Source organism: Saimiri boliviensis, chromosome 15 (genome assembly GCF_048565385.1).
Source record: "Saimiri boliviensis isolate mSaiBol1 chromosome 15, mSaiBol1.pri, whole genome shotgun sequence".
In the NCBI taxonomy this organism is placed as follows: domain Eukaryota; kingdom Metazoa; phylum Chordata; class Mammalia; order Primates; family Cebidae; genus Saimiri; species Saimiri boliviensis.
Window position 1 is genome coordinate 73,198,654 of NC_133463.1, and position 23,014 is coordinate 73,221,667.

Sequence of the window (23,014 nt, forward strand, 5' to 3'; positions counted from 1 at the left end):
CAGCCATGATTGCATACATACTCTGCACCACTCATGCCAGTATGGGCTTTATGCACCTTATGTTAAGAAAGGTAGGCAGTAATCTCCCCATTTTAAAGGGGATGTACAAAGGGGCAAACTGACACCAAGGACAATTATAAATCTCACCCAAAGATCTGCTGACTCCAAAGCTCCTCCTTTTAAACAGGGTTATATACACTGCCTTCACTTACCATCATTTTTCAGACACTATATCTACTGTCTGTTAATTTTTCTGTCTTGCCTCCTAATTTTCTATTTTTCTTTTCTCATACATCTCCCTTTTTCTGACTACATTTTTACTTAAAAACAAATCACAGCTGGGCGCGGTGGCTCACACCTGTAATCCTAGCATTTAGGGAAGCGAAGGCAGGCAGATTGCTTCAGGTCTGTAGTTTGAAACGAGCTGGCCAACATGGTAAAACCCCATCTCTATTAAAAATAACCATGTGCTCAGAGTACTGTGCTAAGTGCTATGGAGCTGTAACATGAGTGAGACTTGCTGTGTGCCTTTGAGGATCTCAAAGATACTAGTCTGTTGTGGGGAAGAAGGGATGACCTAAAACCAATTTCTGTACAACATGGTAAGTGCTGAAACAAGTAGATTGCTGTCTACACAGAACAGGTTGCATGCTGTGAGTACACACTAGGAGAAAAGGAGTGAGGGGCAGAGGATGTGGGATCTGTTTCCTTAACAACAATCAAAATGTGATTGTTACTAGTGTGTGTGTGTGTATGTATGTATATATATATATATATATATATATATTTTTTTTTTTTTTTTTTGAGATAGTCTTGCTTTGTTACCCAGGCTGGAGTGCAATGGCACTATCTTGGCTCACTGCAACCTCCACCTCCCCAGTTTAAGCAATTCTCCTGCCTCAGCCTCCCGAGTAGCTGGGATTACAGGCACCCGCCACCATGCCCAGCTAATTTTTGTATTTTAAGTAGAGAAAGGGTTTCACCAAGTTGGCCAGGCTGGTCTTAAACTCCTGACCTCAGGTGATCTGCCTGCCTTGGCCTCCCAAAGTGCTGGGATTACAGGTGTGAGCGACCACACCTGGCTGTTTTATTTAACCAAGTCATTTGATGTTTTATTATTAAAAATTTTTAAATCTCAAGTAGAACTGTTTATCAAAATTTCCTCCTACATTAGTTTGTCAGTAGCTTATCCACTCTGGAATAAGCCAATGTCACCTGCTGTCACCTTCAATCCTCCCCCAGAAAGTCAGTCCTTCCCTCTGCTGTTCACACACTTCAGTGACAGTAGTTCCAATCTATTTTCATTATTTATGTCCTCTCTTGTCTACAGAGGCGCTAAGGATCAAGTCTTATTCTTCTTTGTAACATGCTGAGGAGGCACTCAGTAATCATTTACCGAATGAAAGAACCTCTCTATTAGCAATTAACACTTGGCAAGTGAGTCGAAGCACAAGCTGTGATATGCATATTCTAAGATCAGACGCTATTTCAAACATCCTCTGATGATGGTGAATAATCTTCAGAACAGTAAATTAAACTGATACTGTCAATGTTTTCAATTAACCCTAAAATGGAGTTTAAAGTATTCACGTTGCACTTTAGAATCAGTTCTAACTCATTTTAAATGAAAAGTCGTATGGGCAAAAAACCTTGAGGACTCTGCCACTGCCCTTGCTCGTCATAACACACAGTCTACTAGACTTACAAGGCTCATCCCGGCCAAAACCAGACGTTAAAGTTGAGGAATATGATCTGTGGGCTTAACCTAAAGAACTATTAAGGAGAACTGTTTTTCTATTTCAATGTGAACAAGAGAACTTTTAAAGTTAAGTGTGCTGGCCTACATATATTTGACAGAGGTATAGGGTTTTAGTAACCCTGCTGGTAACCACATGAATGTCCCTAAAAGACACAGCAAATAATATACCACAAACTAAACAGTTCTAAAAGGGATGTATAAATGAGTGACCTGAAAGAGAGAGTATGTATCCACAAAGCATTACTCTAACCCATCCTATTCTACTTAGTGCTAGATCTTCACATTCCAGAACTCTGGAGCTTGAGGTCTAGGGTATGACAGACTCTACTAGTAAATCTGCTCCTCACCCAGTGATTTTCATCCAGTGGGGACATATCAGAATCCCACTTGTGGGGAGCAGGGAGAGAAGGGGGAGGAAGTACACTTTCAGCATGTGTAATTTTAAAAATCCCTTCAGGCCATCAAGTCACTAGTTTAATCATATGCTCATACACAACATAACAAAATTATTCATTATTAAATATTATGATAGTATCTTAATAGAAATAGTATTATATCTATCTGGATAGTATCTTACGAGAGAATCTGATCCTAATTATTCTTTGTGTATAAGAAACTAAGGAGGATAGAGGATTGTTTATTCTTAAAGGTCTCTAGGGATAGATATACCTTACTCAAATTTCTGCATACTATGAGTTCTCAGCAGTGGCTGGCACGCAGTGCTCCATAAATATTTGCTGAATGGATAAATAACTAAATTAATCCCATATAAAAGCTCAGTCTAATGTTTAATCATCTTCATAATTAAGTTGTTTTTGAAATTTGACAAAATGCTTATGTTTTAAATTCAGACTGTGACCTGTTTTCTTTTCAATTTATAACACTCACTCACCAGTATAATGACAGGAGCTCCAAATTTAGGTACAAGCAAGGGGTTATAGGATGTCCTACAGGGTGGTGAGCTTTGGAGTCTTCTCAGAAGCCACCACCCAACATGGCTCCTATTAAAGGAATCTTGCAGTTCCAAACTAACAATATTCAACACCCAGCAAGAGTAAAATATGCTTTTCTAGCTTTGGTGATTGGTCCTATAATACTTTCATGGGTTGTTTTTGTTTGTTTGTTTGTTTGTTTTTTCATAGAGACAGAGTCTCCTTATATTGCTCAGGCTTGTCTGGAGTTCAAGCAATTTTCCTGCCTCAGCCTCTCAAACAGCTGTGACTATGGGTAAAGGCTGCTGTGCCTGGCTTGTAACACACTTTTAATATCCTTTGCTGTTAAATCACATCCCCCAATTTGGGAAGCCAGGGTGGGTGGGTCACTTGAGGTCAGGAGTTAAGACCAGCCTGACCAACATGGTGAAACCCTATCTTTACTAAAAACAACTACTCGGGAGGCTGAAGCATGAGACTTGTTTGAACCTAGGAGATGGAGGTTGCAGTGAGCCGAGAACACGTCACTGCACTCCAGCCTGGGTGACAGAGAGAGACTCTGTCTCAAAAAACAAAACAAAACAAAACAATCACATTCCCCAAAATAATTTAACTCATTGAATGCATCTGTTAAACAAAAAATGTAAAGTCAGGTAAAACTCATTCTTCATTTCTACCATTAAAATCAAATTAAGTGGTTCATCAACCAGAAAATGACATGCTTCCATACCTTTGAATTACACGCAGGTATGCATGGAATTTGTTTCACTTAACTTCTGATATACAAAGAGAAAAACAAACATGTCCTGATGCTTAATCCAACTATAGTCTCAACTGATAAAAGTTATTTTAAAATCACTCAAGATGTTACAAAAATTTGTACAGTCAACAAATTTCCTTACTTGAGTTGAGTATCTTTGGGACAAAACTGTAGTCGGTCAAAATCTTTAAAAAGACAAAAAAGAATAATTATTCATAACTTATACAGAACAAATTATTTATTTTCAAACAAAGTCATTCTAAGAGGCCAGGTTGGCACTCACCAAGTCCACATTCTCCTATTGCCACAACTTTCCCTTTATTGCTTTCGGCAAGATTTAGCAACTCCTTTAAGTAAAGATCAGGGTTATTCTTTTCAAATTCACCACATCTTGTAGGATGACAACCAACAGTACTGAAAAACAGATCTAACACAAAATAATGTCTTAGGATTATTTTCAAAGTATTTTCTTATATTTATTATGATATTTAGAGGATATCAAGTAATTTCGACTGGTTTTCAACAATGGCAATAAATTATTCAAATAAGAACTGCATTATGTTAATTATATGACAATTTCTGGAAAACCTAAATAAAGTAGGATACGAATATGAAAATTGCTTTAATGTATTAATAAAATAATTAATTCAACTTTTTCTTTCTTTTTTTTTTTTTTTGAGACAGAGTTTCGCTCTTGTTACCCAGGCTGGAGTGCAATGGTGCGATGTTGGCTCATTGCAACCTCCACCTGCTGGGTTCAGGCAATTCTCCTGCCTCAGCCTCCTGAGTAGCTGGGATTACAGGCACGCGCCACCACGCCCAGCTAATTTTTTTTGTATTTTTAGTAGAGACGGGGTTTCACCATGTTGACCAGGATGGTCTCGATCTCTTGACCTCATGATCCACTCGCCTCGGCCTCCCAAAGTGCTGGGATTACAGGCTTGAGCCACCGCGCCCGGCCTAATTCAACTTTTTCTAAAGCTTGGCATTTAGGGCTGTAGAATGCAAAATGAACATTTTTTTTTGAGACAAGGTCCCATTGTCACCCAGGCTGGAGTGCAGTGGTGCTATCACTGCAGCCTTGACCTCCTGGCCTCCAGTGTTTCTCCCACCTCAGCATACCAAGTAGCTGGGACTACAGACACATGCCACTATGCCTGGCTAACTTTAAATTGTTTTTTTTTTGTTGTTGAGACAGGGTTTCACTACATTGCCCAGGCTAGTCTTGATCTCCTGAGCTCAAGTGATCCGCCTCCCAAAGTGCTGGTATTACAGGCCTGAGCCACCATGTCCAGCACTAATTTTATCTTTTATATTCACCAGTGATGTGACTATCTTGATTTGTATATTTTTGTTTAACACCAATTATTCCATTATTGATTTATGCATTTAATATAGCAATAAAAATGTATTCCCTTAAAAAGGTTAATAATGGGGGTGATTTAAAGAGGTGGAAAGGGGGATTTGTTTTTCTAATAGAAGAATGAGGGCCAGGTGAGGTGGCTCACGCCTGTAATCCCAACACTTTGGGAGGCCAATGTGGGCGGATCATGAGGTCAAGATATCGAGACCATCCTGACCAACATGGTGGAAACCCCGTCTTCAAAATAAATAAATAAATAAAAAGAATGAGGTTCACTTATTTGGAGGATACTCTGACAGCTTTACTTATATAGAATACAAATGGGGAGTCAAAACCACTTTTTGAATGGCTTAGCTGAGCCTGAACCTTGGGAGAGGTATCAAGCCTTCTTGGCGCTCTCATGCAGATGTTTACAAACATGTGCAAACAAAGGAAGCAGCACTTTTAAAGCTATAAGAACACAAGTTACATGGAGAGGAGTGGAAAAGAGCTGATAATGGAGGTGGGAGAACTTTAAAATGCATAGATGTCTGGGGATAAAACGTAAGGATAAAATGTTCTTATATGTCAAAAACTCCCTGGAAGATACTCTATCTTTAATCTCTAAGAAAAAGTGTCAATGAATCCTAAAGAGAAGTGTGCATTTTAGAGAGATTTCCACAAAAATATAGCTTTTAGTAAGTTTTCAAACATAAAGGAAACATACAGTATCTTAAATTACAAAATTTAAAAATTACGTAGAATATTTAATTCCTCAGTGACTAGCACGTAAGATATGAAAAAGAAGTTATCTGGGCGAGGTGGCTCACACCTGTAATCCCAGCACTTTGGGAGGCCAGAGGATGGATCTTGAGGTCAGGAGTTCAAGACCAGCCTGGCCAAGATGGCGAAACCCCATTTCTACTAAAAACATAAAAATTAGCTGGGTGTGGTGGTGGGCACCTATAATCCCAGTTACTCAGGAGGCTGAGGCAGAGAATTGCTTGAATCTGGGAGGCGGAGGTTGCAGTGAGCCGAGATCACACCATTGTACTCCAGCCTGGGCAACAAGAGCAAGACTCCGGCTCAAAAAATAAATAAATAAATAAATACGTGAATGCCAGATAAAAGAGGTTTTACGTAACTAGGAATCCTTTAACAATCATTCTTAAAACTTTTAAGATTTTAAACAAATGCAAAATGTATGAACATAAAGCGAGCATATGAGGGATTGTACAGCATTATTATTTGCATTCCTGGTCCACCAAGTAAAAATTTAATTAAATGATCCTTCATAGCTTAAGTTAAAAAAGAGTAAACAAAAAGCAACTTGTATTTTAAACACGTTAAAACACACACATGAATTCCACATCAAAAACACCTGAGGTTATATTGTGTACTTGGAGAACTTTATTCTCATTAACTAATCTTTGTTTAGTACTATGAAATGGTTTTATAAACATCTGATATACCAATGAGTACTTTGAATTTCATCATCTTAATCATGTCCCATTGAAATTAGTCAATTTTCCTGTTGTTTCCACAGTCTTGATCCATCGTATTGTACCTGAAGCAGTTTTCAGAAAGACTTCTTCAAAATTACTTAATTCCTATTTTTTTGGTAAAAGTAATATGAAGATACCATTTGTTTGTGCCAAATGCAGTGCATCTTTACTGTCTTGTAGGTTTCCACCTGTAATCATAAACTGAAATAGAAAGAAATAAAATAATCTGACTTTAATAGGGCATCAACAACAGTTTCCTAAACACGCCTTCCTACCACTTCCTTATTCTAGAATGCTCTTTCCTCTGTGACTGTCACACACCTACCCTCTGTTTAAAATTCAGCTGCGAGATTACCTCCTATGCAGAGTGGTACCTGACTACCCCTCAGGGATGTATGTATGTAGGTGTGTGTGCATGCAGAGGTATAGATTTCATCACCAGATTCTGTTAAAATGTATTTACAATGTCTATCTTTCCTACTAGACAAGGAGTTCCTTGAGGACAGTGATCAGGTGTTATAGAATAGTGAATAATTAAATCAGTGATTCAGTAGTGCTGACTGACTAAACGGTTATCCAAGTATAGTCTGGTAACTCCCAGTAAGTATGTGAAGTCAAAACTATTTTCATAATAATAATAAGACACTTTCTTTTTCATCCTCACTCTATTCCAAGTGTCTACAGGTATTCAAGAAGCTACACAATATGTGATACCACCACAGACTAAATACAGAAAAAACTATGAAAATTCAGCAGGCTAGCTGGGCATGGTGGCTCACGCCTGTAATCCCAGCACTTTGGGAGGCCGAGGAGGGCGAATCACGAGGTCAGGAGTCAAGACCAGCCTGGCCAAGATGGTGAAACCCTGTCTCTACTAAAACTACAAAAATTAGCCAGACATGGTGGCAGGCGCCTGTAATCCCAGCTACTCAGGAGGCTAAGGCAGAGAATTGCTTGAACCCGGGAGGCAGAGGTTGCAGTGAGCCAAGATCGCACCACTGCACTCAGCCTGGGGGATGAAGTGAGACTCCATCTCAGAAAAAAAAAAAAAATCAGCAGGCTTCTATTAACCCAGTCATTGAGATGTGGAAAAACATCCAACTATACTCATGTTGTTAAATTTTTTTTGTTCTGGAATATACTTATTTTTCATAAAAACATTCCATTTATTTTATGTAGTAGTTTCTTGTGATTTTAAAATAAATTAATAAATATTTAAAGTTTTTTGTTTTAAATTTTAGTATAGTATATATCAGTAGGTAAGGCTCACAGAAACAAAAGCTCTTTGGAGGTCCTCAATAATGAGAGCAAAAGTTTTGAAAATCAATGAGTTAATGCACACTAATGAATTATCTGTAGGAAAATGTATGGCTTTTGGCATATAAGCACACTTCTACATAGACAACCATTAGGGTCCACCCAGTAATTAGAATGCCATCTCTCCTAATCTGTTAAAATGAAAATGTCACTGAAGAGCTATGTGTTGATAGAGCACTGAAGCAGTGCTGTGTAAGAGGCACGTTCTTCTAAAGATGTGATTCAAGCACAATGATATATATTTTTGTAAAGCATACTTCAAGAGTCTTAACAAAAATGAATAATTCATTCTAGGTACAACTTAGGAAGAAAACAAAAAACAAAAATAGAATTGCAAATGATAAACAGATGTTTTCTTATAGCTATTTAAACCTTTAATATGATTAGACACTGAGTATCCATTCAGGAAACACATATCCATAATTACATCCTTGACTGTCTGTAAAACATAAGATATAAGGCAAGGCATGGTGGCTCACGCCTATAATCCCAGCATTTTGGGAGGTCAAGGGAGGCAGATCACCTACGGTCAGGAATTTGAGACCAGCTTGGCCAACATGGCAAAACTCCACCTCTACTAAAAATACAAAAATTAGCTGGGCGTGGTGGCAGGCCCCTGCAGTCCCAGTTACTTGGGAGGCTGAGGCAGGGGAATCGCTTAAACCCAGGCGGCAGAGGTTGCAGGAAGCTGAGATCGTGCCACTGCACTCCAGCCTAGGTGACAGAGCAAGACTCTGTCTCAAAAAAAAAAAAATATTGGGAAAACTTTCTTGTTACTAACATACCTAAAACTTTAATACTAGAACAAATGCCTACATTCAGTATTTAAATTATGTAAAAAACTAACCAAGTCTACTTTTCATTTTACTTGTAACTTTTCTAAACAGGCAATGAATGGCAAGACTAGAGGGCATCATCTCCTCTCCCAGTGTATAAGATGATAACAATGATGATGATCTCAGGGTGGTGGCTTCCATCATACACATAATGTAGGTTGTTTCTTTTATGCCAGGTATAATACCAAATGCTTTACATTGAATATATTATTTAGCCTTCATAACAACTCTATTAATTAAATACTATTATCATTCTCATTTTACAGATGAGAAAACTGAAGTCTAGTGAGATAAAATACCCCAGGTTATAAAGCTAAGAAAAATGAAGCAGGGGCTGGATACCAGGTTTGTTACGCCTTGACTATGCTCTTAACTACTACAACATAAAGGCAAGGTATTGAGTCAAATTTCAGTTTGGAACCATGCCCAAGGAAAAATCACTTCAGTTCTGTCATTCCTAAGAGTGTATGTGTGTGCATGTTTGTGTGCGTGTGTGTGTGTATGTGTGTGTGTGTGTGTGTGTGTGTGTGTGTGAGAGAGAGAGAGAGAGAGAGAGAATAAACATTAAGATTAAACTACCTATGGCTGAAACATGAAAATTTAGGAGCTTAGTATTTCAGAGTTTGCAGAAAAGCACTATTTAAAGTGATTTTCCAAGCTGAGTGACTGCATAATGAGAAATGAATGTTAACTTCTATCTTTTCATATTATTTGTGAATAATAACGAATAAAAGTTTAGAACTGGAGATTGCAGAACTTATTTAGCCACCAATGTCACTTTCCAAAACAGGTTATTCAACTTGGAGGCAGTGGCAACCAAGTGTCCTGATAGCACACTATGGAATTCAACCTTATTTCTTATGTGTATATGTGGGCTAGCTCCCTGTTTTAAAGCTAATTTAAAGAAATATCTATTCATTTGCTTACTAGAACTCTCTTAAAAAAAAAAAAAGGAGGCATTTTATTACTGTACAAATTAAAGTTTTATCTCTGTTACTTGAAATGGTATACCCTAACTATAAAAAGCCACACTAGGTGTCAGATACATGTCTTTTTGACTATTACTTAATTCTGACAAATGCTCAGTTATGTTATAAAATTGATTAAAAGTGGCCTCTTAGGAAGCCTGGTAATTCACATAGGCTTAAAAATTTTTTTTTCAAAGAGGTTTTGCCATTTATCATATATAAGAACTATACATGAGGTTTGTGTAACTTAAATTGCTACCAACAGAATGTTTTGATATTTTATTTCAATTAACTTTTTAATATCACAAGTAGACAATATGTACCCCAAATGTGGCATTGGTTTGTTCCCTTCTCCTTTGCAAAATTTTAACTAAAATTTAGTTAAAAAATAAATTTAAACAATCTCAAGAATAAGAAAACAGATGTTACCTTTTTAACACCAATCTCGACAGCTCTCCCTATTACATCCTGTAAGTCATCTGTAAAAGAGAAACTCCACATGAAGAAAACGTGGGAGACAACAATTTGACTTTTTTTTAGCTTTTGGGCAAATGGCTATTTGAAGTTTTATACTCAAAACTATAAACTTCTACAGGTAAGAAGACCTTGATTAAACTGTATTATAAATGTTCATGATCATGGTTTATCAATATACGTGTTTCACTTTGTTTAGTTTCATCCAAGATGCATAATGAGTTCTCTTTTTTTTTTTTTTTTTTTTTTGAGGCGGAATTTCATTCTTTTTGCCCAGGTTGAAGTGCAATGGCATGGTCTCAGCTCACTGTAACCTCTGCCTCCAGGTTCAAGCAATTCTCTTGCCTCAGCCTCCCAAGTAGTTGGGATTACAGGCACACACCACCACACCTGGCTAATTTTTTTGTGTTTTTAGTAGAGATGGGGTTTCACCGTGTTGGCCAGGCTAGTCTTGAACTCCTCACCTCAGGTGATCTGCCCACCTTGGCCCCCCAAAGTGCTGGGATTACAGGCGTGAGCCATTCATTGCCCCTGGCCATGGGTTCTTTATTATTTCAATTTTAAGAGTGGATTATGTTGCCCAGGCTGGTCTTGAACTCCTGTGCTCAGGCAATCCTCCCGTCTCAGACTCCCAAAGTGTTGGGATTACAGGTGTGAGCCACAAAGCCCAGCTTGGATTATGCGTTTCAAGATCTCCTGAGGCAGAAAATTTGTCTTCAAGGAGAAACTATTTGCCTTAATAAAGGAAATACTTACCTTGATGCTTTTGAACCCCCCTATAAATTCCTCTGAACACAGGGTCAGTCAAGTTGATACCAATATCTGTAGAAAGCAAAAATCGCTGATTAATCATTGAGTCTCTACTTGAAACTTCTACTTACATAAAAGCTTCTGTTACTAAACTTTTTGTTCACACACTCATCTACTCAAACAATATCCAAGTGCCTACCACTTGTCAACCAGTTTGCTAGAAGTATGGGACATGAAGATGAATAGGATATAATTCCTGCTTTCCAGAAACTCACTGCAGAATTGGTAAGGCAGATCCATTATCGGACAATCATGAAATATTGGAAGTAAACACTGGTACAATGGGACACAGAAGAGACTTCCAGAAAGAAGTAATCATTGAACTGAATCTTAAAGGATGAGTGACTTAATCCTGTGGAAGAGAGGTAAGTGCAGACAGGAAATAGGAGGAGCAAAGCCTTCAGGAGAGGAAAGAGCACAGTGCCTGCAAAGAGCTACAGGCTGTTTCGGCTGCTGGAGAGAACAATTGGCCCTTTGTATTTCTTGGATTTGGATCTGCAGATTCGGCCAATCACAGGTCCACTGACAATATTAGAAAATAAAAATAACAATACAACAATAAAAAATAATATAAACAAAAGCAAAGTAAGGTATAAAAACCATTTATATAGCATTTACATCGATTAGGTATTTTAAGTAATCTAGACATGATTTAAAGTATACATGAGGATACGAATAGGTTATAGGCAAACACCATGCCATTTTATGTAAGGAACTTGAATATCTGAGGGTTGTGGCACCTGCAGGAGGTCCTGGAACCAATCTCCTGCTGATACTGAGGGAAGACAGTGTAAGGAAGGGAGAGGTCAGAAGATGCCAGATCCAGCTATGGTACAGACACCTGTCTTTAAAATACCGGACGCAACAGGAAGCTCTGTCCTGCTGTAAAATATAAGGGAACATGGGGAACAAGACATCAACTTAGACTGTGATTAGTCACAGGCAAGAAAAAAACTGCCTCCCTTATTTAAAATATACATCATTTAGCTTTTAGCAGAAGAAGAATCTTAAAATTTGCAGTGGTGGTAGGCAGCTGATTATCAACAGACTCCCTACGTTATTTCTGTCAAGTTTCAGCTTCTTTGTATGTTCTCATTCTAATTTCTGCCAAGCTGGTCCCAAGGAATGTCTGCTCCAACAATAAGACACACCTTGAAAGTGAATGGGAGTTTAGAGGATTTAAGAGATGTGGAAAATATTTCAGGCATTTGAAACAACAGGGGAAAAAGTAAAATGTGGAAAACTACAAAGATATTTGGGTACCAACATGTCAACAAAGATGGGTGGGGTGATGAATTCACAAGTGGCATCCTTTAATTAGAAGGGCTATTAACATACAAACATCACCTAATACTATACATACAGTACAGGGGTTCCGTGGAATGGCCCCATCAGAAGAATTACTAACTAGTTTATTTATAAGTAAGGAAAGGAAATTAGACAAAGGGGGCAGATTGAGAAAGGAAACCCAGAGAAGAGAGGAGAGGCTTTTCTGCCTAAAATAATCCTTCACAGAGGTTTAGTCTAGGGTCACCGACCGTCACTGCTCATTAGGAAAAGAGAAATGCTCTGTATCTCTTTTAGACCACTTCCTCTTTGTACAGTGTTAAGCAAACAATTATTTATAATGCTTGTCAAAAGACTTTGAGGAAGCCTTTATTCAAGAGAGACTACTGATGTCAGTGAGGGTTTTGCAGAAGGGAGGGACTGGGCTCAATTTTGAATACAAGGACAAGTGAACATTTATTGCCACCAAGTGGAATGGGGATCAATAGATGAAAAATTACTAAGAGGAAACATCAAAGGTAAGGGAAGACTGTGGGCATATTCAACTTGATGGACTCCTGCTGAAGGAAGGACAGAGTGATAGGATACCAAAGATGGGGGATAAGGGAGTGATCAGATAGCAAGGTAGGGATTTTCACTAAACTGACCTACAGAATTCCAGCTAAAACTGAACCTAGTGGGCCATGGACAAAGCCTAAAGTTGGGGCCTACTCCAGAAGCCAAGTCAGGGCAGTCTAATTCAGGCTTCAAAGGAGAGTCTTTGTCGGCATTAAAAAGATTTGATTTTTTCCAAAGCAAAAGCAATCTTTCAGTAGAATACAAAGTGAAAAACAGACGGAACTGAGAAGTGTGCAAATTTACCAAGTAAACATTTCTGATTCCAAGTTTAAAAGCTAACTGAAGATTAGCTTGGAGGATTAGTTTATAAAGCCATTCCTTGCTGCCCTAACAGGAATGAGTGTTAAGGGAAGGCTAAATTGTTCTACAATGCCTACCCTGAAGCAGATGCTGGCTGAGGTCGACTCTAGGTGATAGTACTTTCTCTTAGAACTGGCTTCTGAAGGGTCCATTGTTCAGGCCCTGAATCACAGTGTACCTTCTAAATGCAGATTTGGATCCAGGTGTGTCTTGGCCTTTAGGGTGCCCTGCACTGGCTCAGTAACCAATTCCTTCCCTCTTCTCTGAGAATCTCTGGTGACTTACAGCCCTTTTCTTTCTGACACGTGGCTTGCCTACAGTGTATTCCTTAGCCAGTTGTTAATAGCTGCTTCTGTGCTTTGATGAATAAACAGTCTGCTTCACCTAAGCCAGGAGGTTCGGTAGCAAGTATCCTTTTCTGGATGCTGTGTTTCACAGCTGTTTCTTTTAAGAAGTTTTCTTCTCTCCTAGAGGGAACAACCTCGGAGACAAACCACTTCCTCACCTACCTACCCACTAGCAAACACCTGCAGAGTGATTAAGATAATTGACAAATAAATACAGAAGGGCCGAAGAAAAGTTCAAACTGATCACTAAAAGTATTCCATCTGTGAACAAGTTCCAAGAAATGCCATAAAATGGAGAAAGTACAATTATGCAGGTAAGGAAAGAAAACGGGCTTTGGATGCCAGAATTTCTGGCACTGCCAATTATAAGCTAAATAATGGTGGAGAAACAACAAAGTTAATGCCAACAAAATTTATAGTGATTCCCTTATGCCTATAAATAGTTCAGCAACTGGGATAGAATAAATGGGAATCGAAATGAAGACTGGGCAACTTCTCAACCTCACTAATAATACATTTGTATCTTTTCCTCGATTTTTCCCTTCTATTAATATTTAGAAATTTTGTCAGATCTCACTTATCCTGCCTATAATAATGGTCATACTTATTTGCATCACATACAGTTAACGCAGTATCTCGTTTTGTGTCTTCTAGAATACAACAATTTCAAACCAAAACGTTACTGCAGTGAGGACAACAGCCACTAAAAGAACTCCATGACTCTTTTGGAGGCAGCAGGGCAAAATTTTTAGGCTGCAAACGCTGTTCCCCCATGGTCCTACAACTCTGCCCAATTTAACTCCCAACCCAAAGATCTGGGCCCATGTAACTTCCCGACTAACAGTCCTAGGTAAGGCCAGCTCTATACCCCTGGTCAGCAGGTCAGCTAGAAGATGAGACCTTCACCCACATGCCAAAGATTTGTCACTGTTGGCTCTGTCAGGAAGGGGGAATGTGGAGTCGGGATTAGGGGAAAGGAGTCAGGCTGGTGGGACCAGGGGAAAGCAAAGAGGTAACGTACATACCTCACAAATTTCCTGCTTCTTATCAAATACCTTGGCTGACAGAAGAATGCAAGTTAGCTCCCTGCTACCTTGGTGTTATCAGTACTGCATGTGGCACTCTGTAGCCTAAGGACCACCCTATAAAATCTCCAGCAAGCCTTTATTTCCTTAGTCAGCTCCTCTTCTGCTGATTCTGACTGCTGCAACCCTGCAATGCATATTCATACTTTCTCTAATGAGTCTGCCTTTCTTTACCTACAACTGTCTTGGAAAATTCTTCTTTTCTTCTTTTTTTCTTGAAACAGAATCTCACTCTGTTGCCCAGGTTAGAGTGCAGTGGCACAATCACGTCTCACTGCAACCTCCGCCTCCCAGCTTCAAGCAATTCTCTTGTCTCAGCCTCCCAAGTAGCTAGGATTATGGGTGCCCGCCACTATACCTGCCTAATTTTTTGTATTTTTAGTAGAGACAGAGTTTCACCATGTTGGCCAGGCTGGACTTGAACTTCTGACCTCAGGTGCTCCACCTACCTTGGCCTCCCAGAGTGCTGGGATTACAGGCGTGAACCACTGTGGCCAGCCAGTCTTGGTAAATTCTTGTACCCTCGCACTGCTGGCCCAGATAGTCAAAGCTCATCCACCGTAAGTGTCTTTCTAAGCCTCAGTTTTCTCACTAGTAGGGTGGGCATAACATTTCTCCTTCCAGCAACAAAATGTGGCTCAAATCCAAAAACGAATGTGAAAGCATTTTGCAAATTAAAAGTCCTATTAACATGTAATTACTGGGAACAGTGTTGTTATAAACACTGTAACATGCCAACAACAAATGGAATTTGAATCAGCATTAGTTATATTGTAATACCACCTTAAGTAGTTAAGGCTCCTTATCCAAGAATGCATTATCAAATATCCAAATGTGAGTCAATATGTTTTGAACATTAAGACTCGTGATGTAATCACAAAAATAAAGCCACTCAAAATCCTATTTAACTTGTTCAAAATGTTCTTATTTATATTAAGGGATAGTGAGAAACAAAAACCTAGTAACGAGAAATACAAGCACCTTCAAAATATCAAGCCCAAAAAGGCATTTAAAATGTTAACAGCAGTCCAAGCTCACTCCCCTTTGAGCTAAATAATTACTTCTTGAAGCCACTTGCTATGTGGGCTCTAGACTGACACCAAGTGGCCCTAAAATGCCATACACTCTCTAGTTCAACAATACATAGCCAATCACTAACCAATGTTATTTCTGTAAACCAGTGAGAATCCCTGATTAACAATTTTTGTAATCACCCCCCTCCTTATGATTTGTCCTTTAAAACCTGAGCCTCTTTTTTGTTCTCGGGAGCACTCCCTAAGGCAACTTGGAAGTGTGTCCTGGGCTGCAGTCCTCAACTGTTGTGCTTGAATGAACTCTGTAAACTTGATTCTGACCTTTTTGATTATTTGAGGTTGACAATACTATCTTTTAAATTAAAAGTCTCTACTAGATGTATGCCTATTGGCATGTAAACTCGAAGTAGACAAATACTGTATGAAAACCAATGTCTAGCCAGATCCAGCTAAAGAAAGTAAGTAGCTTGAAAAGCTAAGAAAGTAAGAGATACAGGTGGGAGGGAATGACAGGAAGAAAAACAAGGCGATGTGGAAAATTACTACTTCTGATTAGGGGAGGAAACTGAAGGATTCATACATTCAGTAGCATGTCACCCTATATAGATCAGAAATGTTTCTTTTTCATTAATTTTTTTTCAAATAGCTGGCTTGAAAAGCAGTACCTACTTTATTATTCAAGAGTTCTTCAAATATTGAGTTTTCGTTTTTAAAACAAAGAGTAGAAAACAGCACTGTTTGTAACCAGGAGAAAACCACAACTCTTAGGCTGAAGCCTCGGTATTTGGGCTCACTGAATCATGTCACATCACTGCCACTTGTGATCTAGGGATAACAAGGGACAGCAAATAGGGCACAATTTTTCTTTTTTAAAGATATTGTTAGTCTTTAGATATAACTTCAAGTTTATAGCAAATACAGGGGATTAGAGAACAAGCTCAATGATATTACTATTTAGCAAATGAACAAAGCCAGGATATAAGACTTTCTGTAGGATGTTGACTTAAAATCATGAGATCTATACATTAGGGAAGAGGGAAGAATTTTTTTTTTTTTTTTTTTTGAGACGGAGTTTTGTTGCCCAGCTGGAGTGCAATGGCGTGATACCTGCTCACCACCACCTTTGCCTCCCTGGTTCAGGCGATTCTCTTGCCTCAGCCTTCTGAGTAGCTGGGTTTACAGATGCCTGCCACCATGCCTGGTTAATTTTTTGTATTTTTAGTAGAGATGGAATTTCACCATGTCGGCCAGGCTGGTCTCAAACTGCTGACATCAGGTGATCCACCCACCCTGGCCTCCCAAATTGCTGTGATTACAGGCATGAGCCACCACACCCTGCCTTAGAACTTTCTTATATTGAGGTGCAACCTGCAGGCTGGGAAGCAGAGCCTTTGGCTGAGACCAAAACCAAGTATTTCAAGGGAGGAAGTGGGGAACAGGAGTTTTACACTAAATGCTAATGTACATATTTAATACGTTATAGGAGGAGCTATGTCTATTCATGAAAGGTGGACTTATGCATGTATGATAAGCAACCATACATGTTACATAAACCCCATCTTCACTTTGGGGTGATTTAACATTAAAATGCAGTAAAATTAAGCTTTATATGTCAAAAGGTGCATAGCCTAAGTAACCCACCCAGAACTAGTCTGTGACTGGGTGGTCATTTTTCAGGAAAGAATGTGCCATGAAACTGATCAGCTGTCATGTCAAAACCACAAAAAAGGAGAGGAGTCTGGGTGTGGTGTCAGGTGGTCAGCTGAAGTCAGCAGAGGCATTGAGTCTTCTGTTTCTGTTCCAGGGTTGGTTTCTACTTCATGCTTACAAAAAAAAAAGTCTGGTATCGGTGAGGAAGTGGGTGTACTGAAGTGTGACCAACCTCTCATTTCATCATGGCTAGAAAACTTGGCTTTTAAAGTTTTTCTGGGGTCTCCTTGGCCAGGGTGGTGTCCATTCAGTCAGTCAGGTAGGGTAGGGGGATGCTTAGAATTTTATTTTTATTTCACATTTCCCACTTTTGGCCATGATCTGCTGCAGCCAGCACCAATGGCCAAATCTTTATTTTTCGTCCCATGCATTGCCAGGGTGGTGTGGCTACCTGTCCCAGATCCATCTATTCCCTAGGATAGCCAATTGGACATCCTAGATGAGGAAGGAATAGAGGCAGCAGGTACTCATTAACCCATAAGGCATAAGAGATATAAGAGCCAAAAGAAAGGGCTACAGAATTAACTTCCCTCTAAGTTCTATGCACTGAGCCATCATAATTCTGGCTGTAATGGGGACTTCTTGCAGTCCTATCATATGTAATTTAAATATTAAAAAAGAAAGTATGATGGAGACTATGAATATGACAAACACTTAGCAGCTTGAAAGGGATTTCCCAGGCCAGTTGGAAGCCAACTAAATAGATCACTGAGAGTATTAGTAGTTCATACCTCTTGTAACCATTTAAGTTTGTTTGGATAGTCTTTCTCTAACAGTTGCTATTTCACCTTAAGTACTTACGTAAGTGTAACAGGAAGCATGAGCCAAACAACTCCTTGTCTGGCTAGGAGAAAATCTACAGCAATTTTATTATCTAATATTACTCAAGCCAAGGAGTTTAAAGACTTTGGTTGAGCTACAAGGCTTTTTGCAGCATTTGCAGCTTTCTGACCAATAGTGGCAGAGACTTTTCAAATCATATCCTTATTGACATAAACCCCAACACTTGGAATTAATATTCCCAGGATGTTTTGATCTGTATCATCTTCATACCCTGCCAGCATAGGCCTTTCAGTTTTTTTTTTTTTTTTGAGACGGAGTTTCGCTCTTGTTACCCAGGCTGGAGTGCAATGGTGCGAACTCGGCTCACCGCAACCTCCGCCTCCTGGGCTCAGGCAATTCTCCTGCCTCAGCCTCCTGAGTAGCTGGGATTATAGGCACGCGCCACCATGCCCAGCTAATTTTTTGTATTTTTTTAGTAGAGACGGGGTTTCACCATGTTGACCAGGTTGGTCTCGATCTCTCGACCTTGTGATCCACCCGCCTCGGCCTCCCAAAGTGCTGGGATTACAGGCTTGAGCCACCGCGCCCGGCCGGCCTTTCAGTTTAATAACGAAGAGAGAAAGTGGGTCCTTCCATAAGTTTGTGTAAGGATAAGGGGGTTACAAAATATCCCAGCAAACATGAACCTTCTAACTGTAGGCTGTCAAGGCAACAGTATGCCCAAAGCTGTGCAGGTGGTTCAGACCCTATGCCCCATATAAACACAAGCCTGAATGGGGGGCATAAGTGATACTTCTGATGGTGTGTTCATTATCAGTGCATTCATAGGGAGTGCTGACAACACCAGACTGAACCATGGGCCATTTCTCTTGCAGGCTTTCCAGAATCCACTCACATATTTTAAATGCAAATACTGCTGGCACTGTAGGGATATATTTTTCACTTTATTTATCTGATGTAGATGACACTTGTCTACCCAGTAATTCACAGATAAAAAAGGTGTCATGATAGGCTGGGGGCAGTGGCTCACGCCTGCAATCCCAGTACTTTGGGAGGCCAAAATATGTGGATCACCTGAGGTCAGGATAAGACCAGCCTGGCCAACATGATGAAATCCAGTCTCTACTAAAAATAGAAAAATTAGCAAGGCATGGTGGCGGGTGCCTGTAATCCCGGCTACTTGGGAGGCTGAGGCAGGAGAATCGCTCAAACCTGGGAGGCGGAGTTTGCAGTGAGCCAAGAATGCGCCATTGCATTCCAGCCTGGGTAACAGAGCAAGACTCAGTCTCGAAAAAACCAAACAACAACAACAAAGAAGGCTCTATGGTAAAGAATGGGTTTCCAATGTTAAAAACCAAGGACAAATCAGAACAAAGGGTGACAATATCTGAGCTTTAAAGCAATTGGACCTGGAAAGTCAACAGGGAAAGGGGTTGGTCTGGGTAAGTGGTGACATTAGGGACATCTGAGAAGTCAGTGACTGATATTACCAACGGCATATATTTACCATGAATGGATCAGGAAAGTTGTTGGCAAATCCAGCAATCCAGTAAGTTTCCTTCTACTAGCAACATTTGGCACAGCTTAACTAAAGTGTTATCATGCTATTCTCTGCATTGAGATAATCGCAAACAGGGAGGGGGAAGGGGACAGTAGGGCTGAGGGTAAAAGGAAAAAAGGGAACAGACATTTAACAATTCAGAAAAGTGAACCAAGGGAAAAACCATAAATTCCATACAAATCCAATGGGATTATCTGATAAACTTTAGGGACTGTCCTTAAGTAAGAGAACACCTCATCAGAGGAACAGAGCAATGATGTTCTTGGTGGGGGGTGGTCACAAGCCCTGCTTAGTTCTGATAAAGACAGGAAGAGCGCGCACACAGGTAGCTAGCTAGGCACTGAAGTTACCTAGTAGAAAGGCATGGAACAAACTCTATTAGTTAACAGGCAAATTATTAAATGAGTCCCAGTGTCTTTGAATATAGTCTTGGCCTTGGGTCTCACAAAAGCAGTTTATGTTGACTATTGCCTTTTTCTAGGTCTAAAGATGAGGCTTTGGTTAACTGAAGTCTGGTGTGAGAGACTGGCATCAACTTCCAAAATTCAGCAGGGGCTGGTGTTTTCAGATGAGACATGTGCAACTACGAGTCAACTCTCTGCAACTTTGCAGCATAAGGATTAGTTAACAGCACCCATCCAGTAGGCTGGAGGAGGTATTTTAATTGATGTCTCTTCCAGTACTTGTCATCACCAAGCTGGAGGTGGTAATACTGGAGTTTAGGCCTGATGGGAAGCTGTAAAAAGATCCTACAACCTGCAGTGATTGATCTTTATAGCTTTAACAAGCCCCTGACAATAAGCCAAAAGCTCCCCCTGTAATTGGGTGGGAGAAAATAGTTCCTGGTCTAAGTGCACAGACCAACCCGTAACAATTTCAAAAGGGGAGACCTGATATTTCCCAGTGGGAATGAACTGCAGAATCAGTAACACTAACGAGAGAGCTTTAGGCCAGGATGGGTTAAAAGTTTTTGTAACTTTTGCCAGCTGGTTTTCAATGATCCCATTAGACTGTTCAACTAGCCCAGAGGACTAGGGGTGACAGGCACAGTGAAAGTGCTATAAAATGGGCAGGCTTTTAAAAATTTGTTCTAGTATTCAGCAGGTAAAATGAGTGCCTGTATCACTGTGGAATTCAGTGGGAACACCCTAGGTAGGAACGGTTTTTCTCAAGAAGCATTTTGGCCACCACCACAGCTGTTGCTTGTTTACAGGTGAAAGACTTACCTCGATGAGAATATATAGTCAACCATCAGAAGAACAAAACTTAATCTGTAGGATGGTGGTAACTCAGTGAAACCAAGTTGTCATATGGTGAAGGGACCTTAGGGGAGAGAACATTGTCCTGAAGGGAGCTTCAGGAGTTCACCTGGGTTATACTGAGAGTAGATATTGCAAAGTTTATATACCTGAGGGGCAAGAGCTGGAGAAAGCCACCAACAGTCTACCTCGCTGAATCATTTTGTCTGGATTCTAATGGGTTAGATTATGTATGAAGGTTGTCTGTCTTTGCAGGGTACTGGGTTAGGACTGGGTGTCCATTCGGATCTTCCCATAATTTTGTCTGGGGAAGTGCAATTTTGTTTCATCCATTTCCCTCTTCCAGACTCCAAGACTGTCTTTTGTGAAAATGAGTCTGGAAAGGAGGTCTTCAGATGGGGAGGGGAGCAAGGAAGAAGGAAGAGCAAGGGGAGGAGGAGAAGGAGTGGGTTGAGTACACATAACTGAGGGAAGGGGCTACTTGCAGGGTGGCAGCTTTAGCTGCCGTATCCACTAGGTGGTTGCCGTTGCTGTCTTCCATCTTGTCAGATAAATATCCCTGGACTTTGATAATGGCTAGGGCTCAATGAGCCTAAACGGAATCTAAGAGAAACAAGATAGTCCGTTTTATGAGAACAGAGTTGCACTCTGTCACGTAGGCTGGAGTGCAGTGGCATGATCTCAGCTCACTGCAACCTCCGCCTCTCAGGCTCATGTGATTCTCCTCCCATGTAGCTGAGATTACAGGTGCGTGTCACCATGTCTGGCTAATTTTTGTGGTTTTTTTTTTTGTTTTTTTTTTGTTTTTTTTGTAGAGACGAGGTTTCACCATGTTGGCCAGGCTGATCTCAAACTCCTGACTTCAAGTGGTCCACACACCCTGGCCTCCCAAAGTGCTAAGATTACAGGCATGAGCCCCCGGCCTTGTCTCTGTTCTTAATAGGTTGTCCAGAGGAAGTAAAAAATCCTGTTTCTAGAATATGCCAAAATCATGGGAATTAAAAAATCCTCTGTTTCTAGAGTATGCCAAAATCATGGGCAATTCCAAAGACATATGTGCTGTCCGTATAAATATTAGCCATTTCATCCCTGGCCAGTAGGCAGGCCCAAGTGAAGGGCATGCTAATTCTACTTGTTGGGCAGATCAGGCAGTTGGCTGGAGGCCTGATTAAATGGTTTCCATCAGAGAGAACACCACGTAGGCTGCATAATGGAAGCCAGCAGAATTTTTGAGAAAGGGTCCCTTAGTGGGTATAAGTCTATATGAGGTGAGAGAAAGGGCTCTGTAAAGACAACGCAGTCATGGGGAACATCTCCTATTAAACGCAAAAGGGTAGCTGGATTAAGGAGGCAAATCACAGTTAGGTTACAAGAGGAGAAAATTATTTCATAGGAAGTCAATCAATTGGCTGAAAGATGCCCAGGTGCAAAGGGCCTAAATTGAATGAGAAACATATAAAATGAGAGGGGATTCCAGGAGTATTTTTTTGGTAGCCTTAGTGAGACCTGAGGTGGTGGCAACTGCCCTCAGTACAGGAAGGAATGCCTCGTTGAACTGGTCAGCTGTCATGGTGAAACTTAAAAAGGAGGGAAGGCTGGTCACAATGTCAGGCAGTTGGCTGAAGTCCACAGAGCAGCGTTCTTTGCTTTTCATTCTTTTTTTTTTTTTTCCAGGGCTGGTTCTATTTAACTTTTAGGGAAAAAATCTGATATTGGTTAGTAAGGGGACCATGACCAACCTTGCATCTTGTCATGTTTGGGAATCTTAGTTTTTCACATTTTTCTGGGGTCTACTTGGCCAAAGAGGGGGTCCATTCAGCCAGTTTAGGGGGCTTAGAATTTCATTTTTATTTCACAGGACAACTAGTCCAGGTGTTTTGGCAAGTCAGTGTCATTAAAAAAAGAAATGCACTAGTAAGGGGTTGGTAAATTAAGGCTCACAAGCTACTGCCTAATTTTGTTTGCCCCTAAGCTAAGAATGACCTCACATTTTTAAATAGTTGAAGAAAATCAAAAGAATATTTTGTGACACATCAAAATTATAAGAAATCCAATGTCCATAAGTTTTACTGGTATGTAGCCACACCTATTTACATTCTATCACCTGCTTTTGAATGACAAGGTGTGAGATTGGAAAAAACGCAAATTGCTTTCTTCTACTGTATTCTCATACAATACTCTAAATACTTCATTTTTTCAAAAAAATAGAGATGGGGTCTCACTTTGTTGCCCAGCCTGATCTTTAACTCTTGGGTTCAAAAAGTGCTCCCACCTTGGCCTCCCAAAGTGCTGGAATTACAGGCCTGAGGCACCTTGCCCAGCCATTC

General features: G+C 40.1%; 1 protein-coding gene across 3 annotated transcripts in view; it reads right to left on the reverse strand.

Moving 5' to 3' along the window:
• TATDN1 (TatD DNase domain containing 1) overlaps positions 1 to 23,014 on the reverse strand; it is a 50,856-nt gene that overhangs the window by 23,008 nt on the left and 4,834 nt on the right. Inside the window, exons 2-6 of one of the 3 annotated variants that reach the window (XM_003933725.4) lie at positions 10,650 to 10,715; positions 9,849 to 9,898; positions 6,436 to 6,499; positions 3,735 to 3,878; positions 3,594 to 3,636 (exon numbers count right to left, since the gene is read on the reverse strand). In XM_003933725.4, the coding sequence (XP_003933774.1) occupies positions 3,594 to 3,636; positions 3,735 to 3,878; positions 6,436 to 6,499; positions 9,849 to 9,898; positions 10,650 to 10,715 (367 nt within the window). Of the gene's footprint in view, positions 1 to 3,421; positions 3,570 to 3,593; positions 3,637 to 3,734; positions 3,879 to 6,265; positions 6,500 to 9,848; positions 9,899 to 10,649; positions 10,716 to 23,014 lie in introns of those variants that run through there. The other 2 variants (XM_074387111.1, XM_074387112.1) reach the window with 2 other exon arrangements.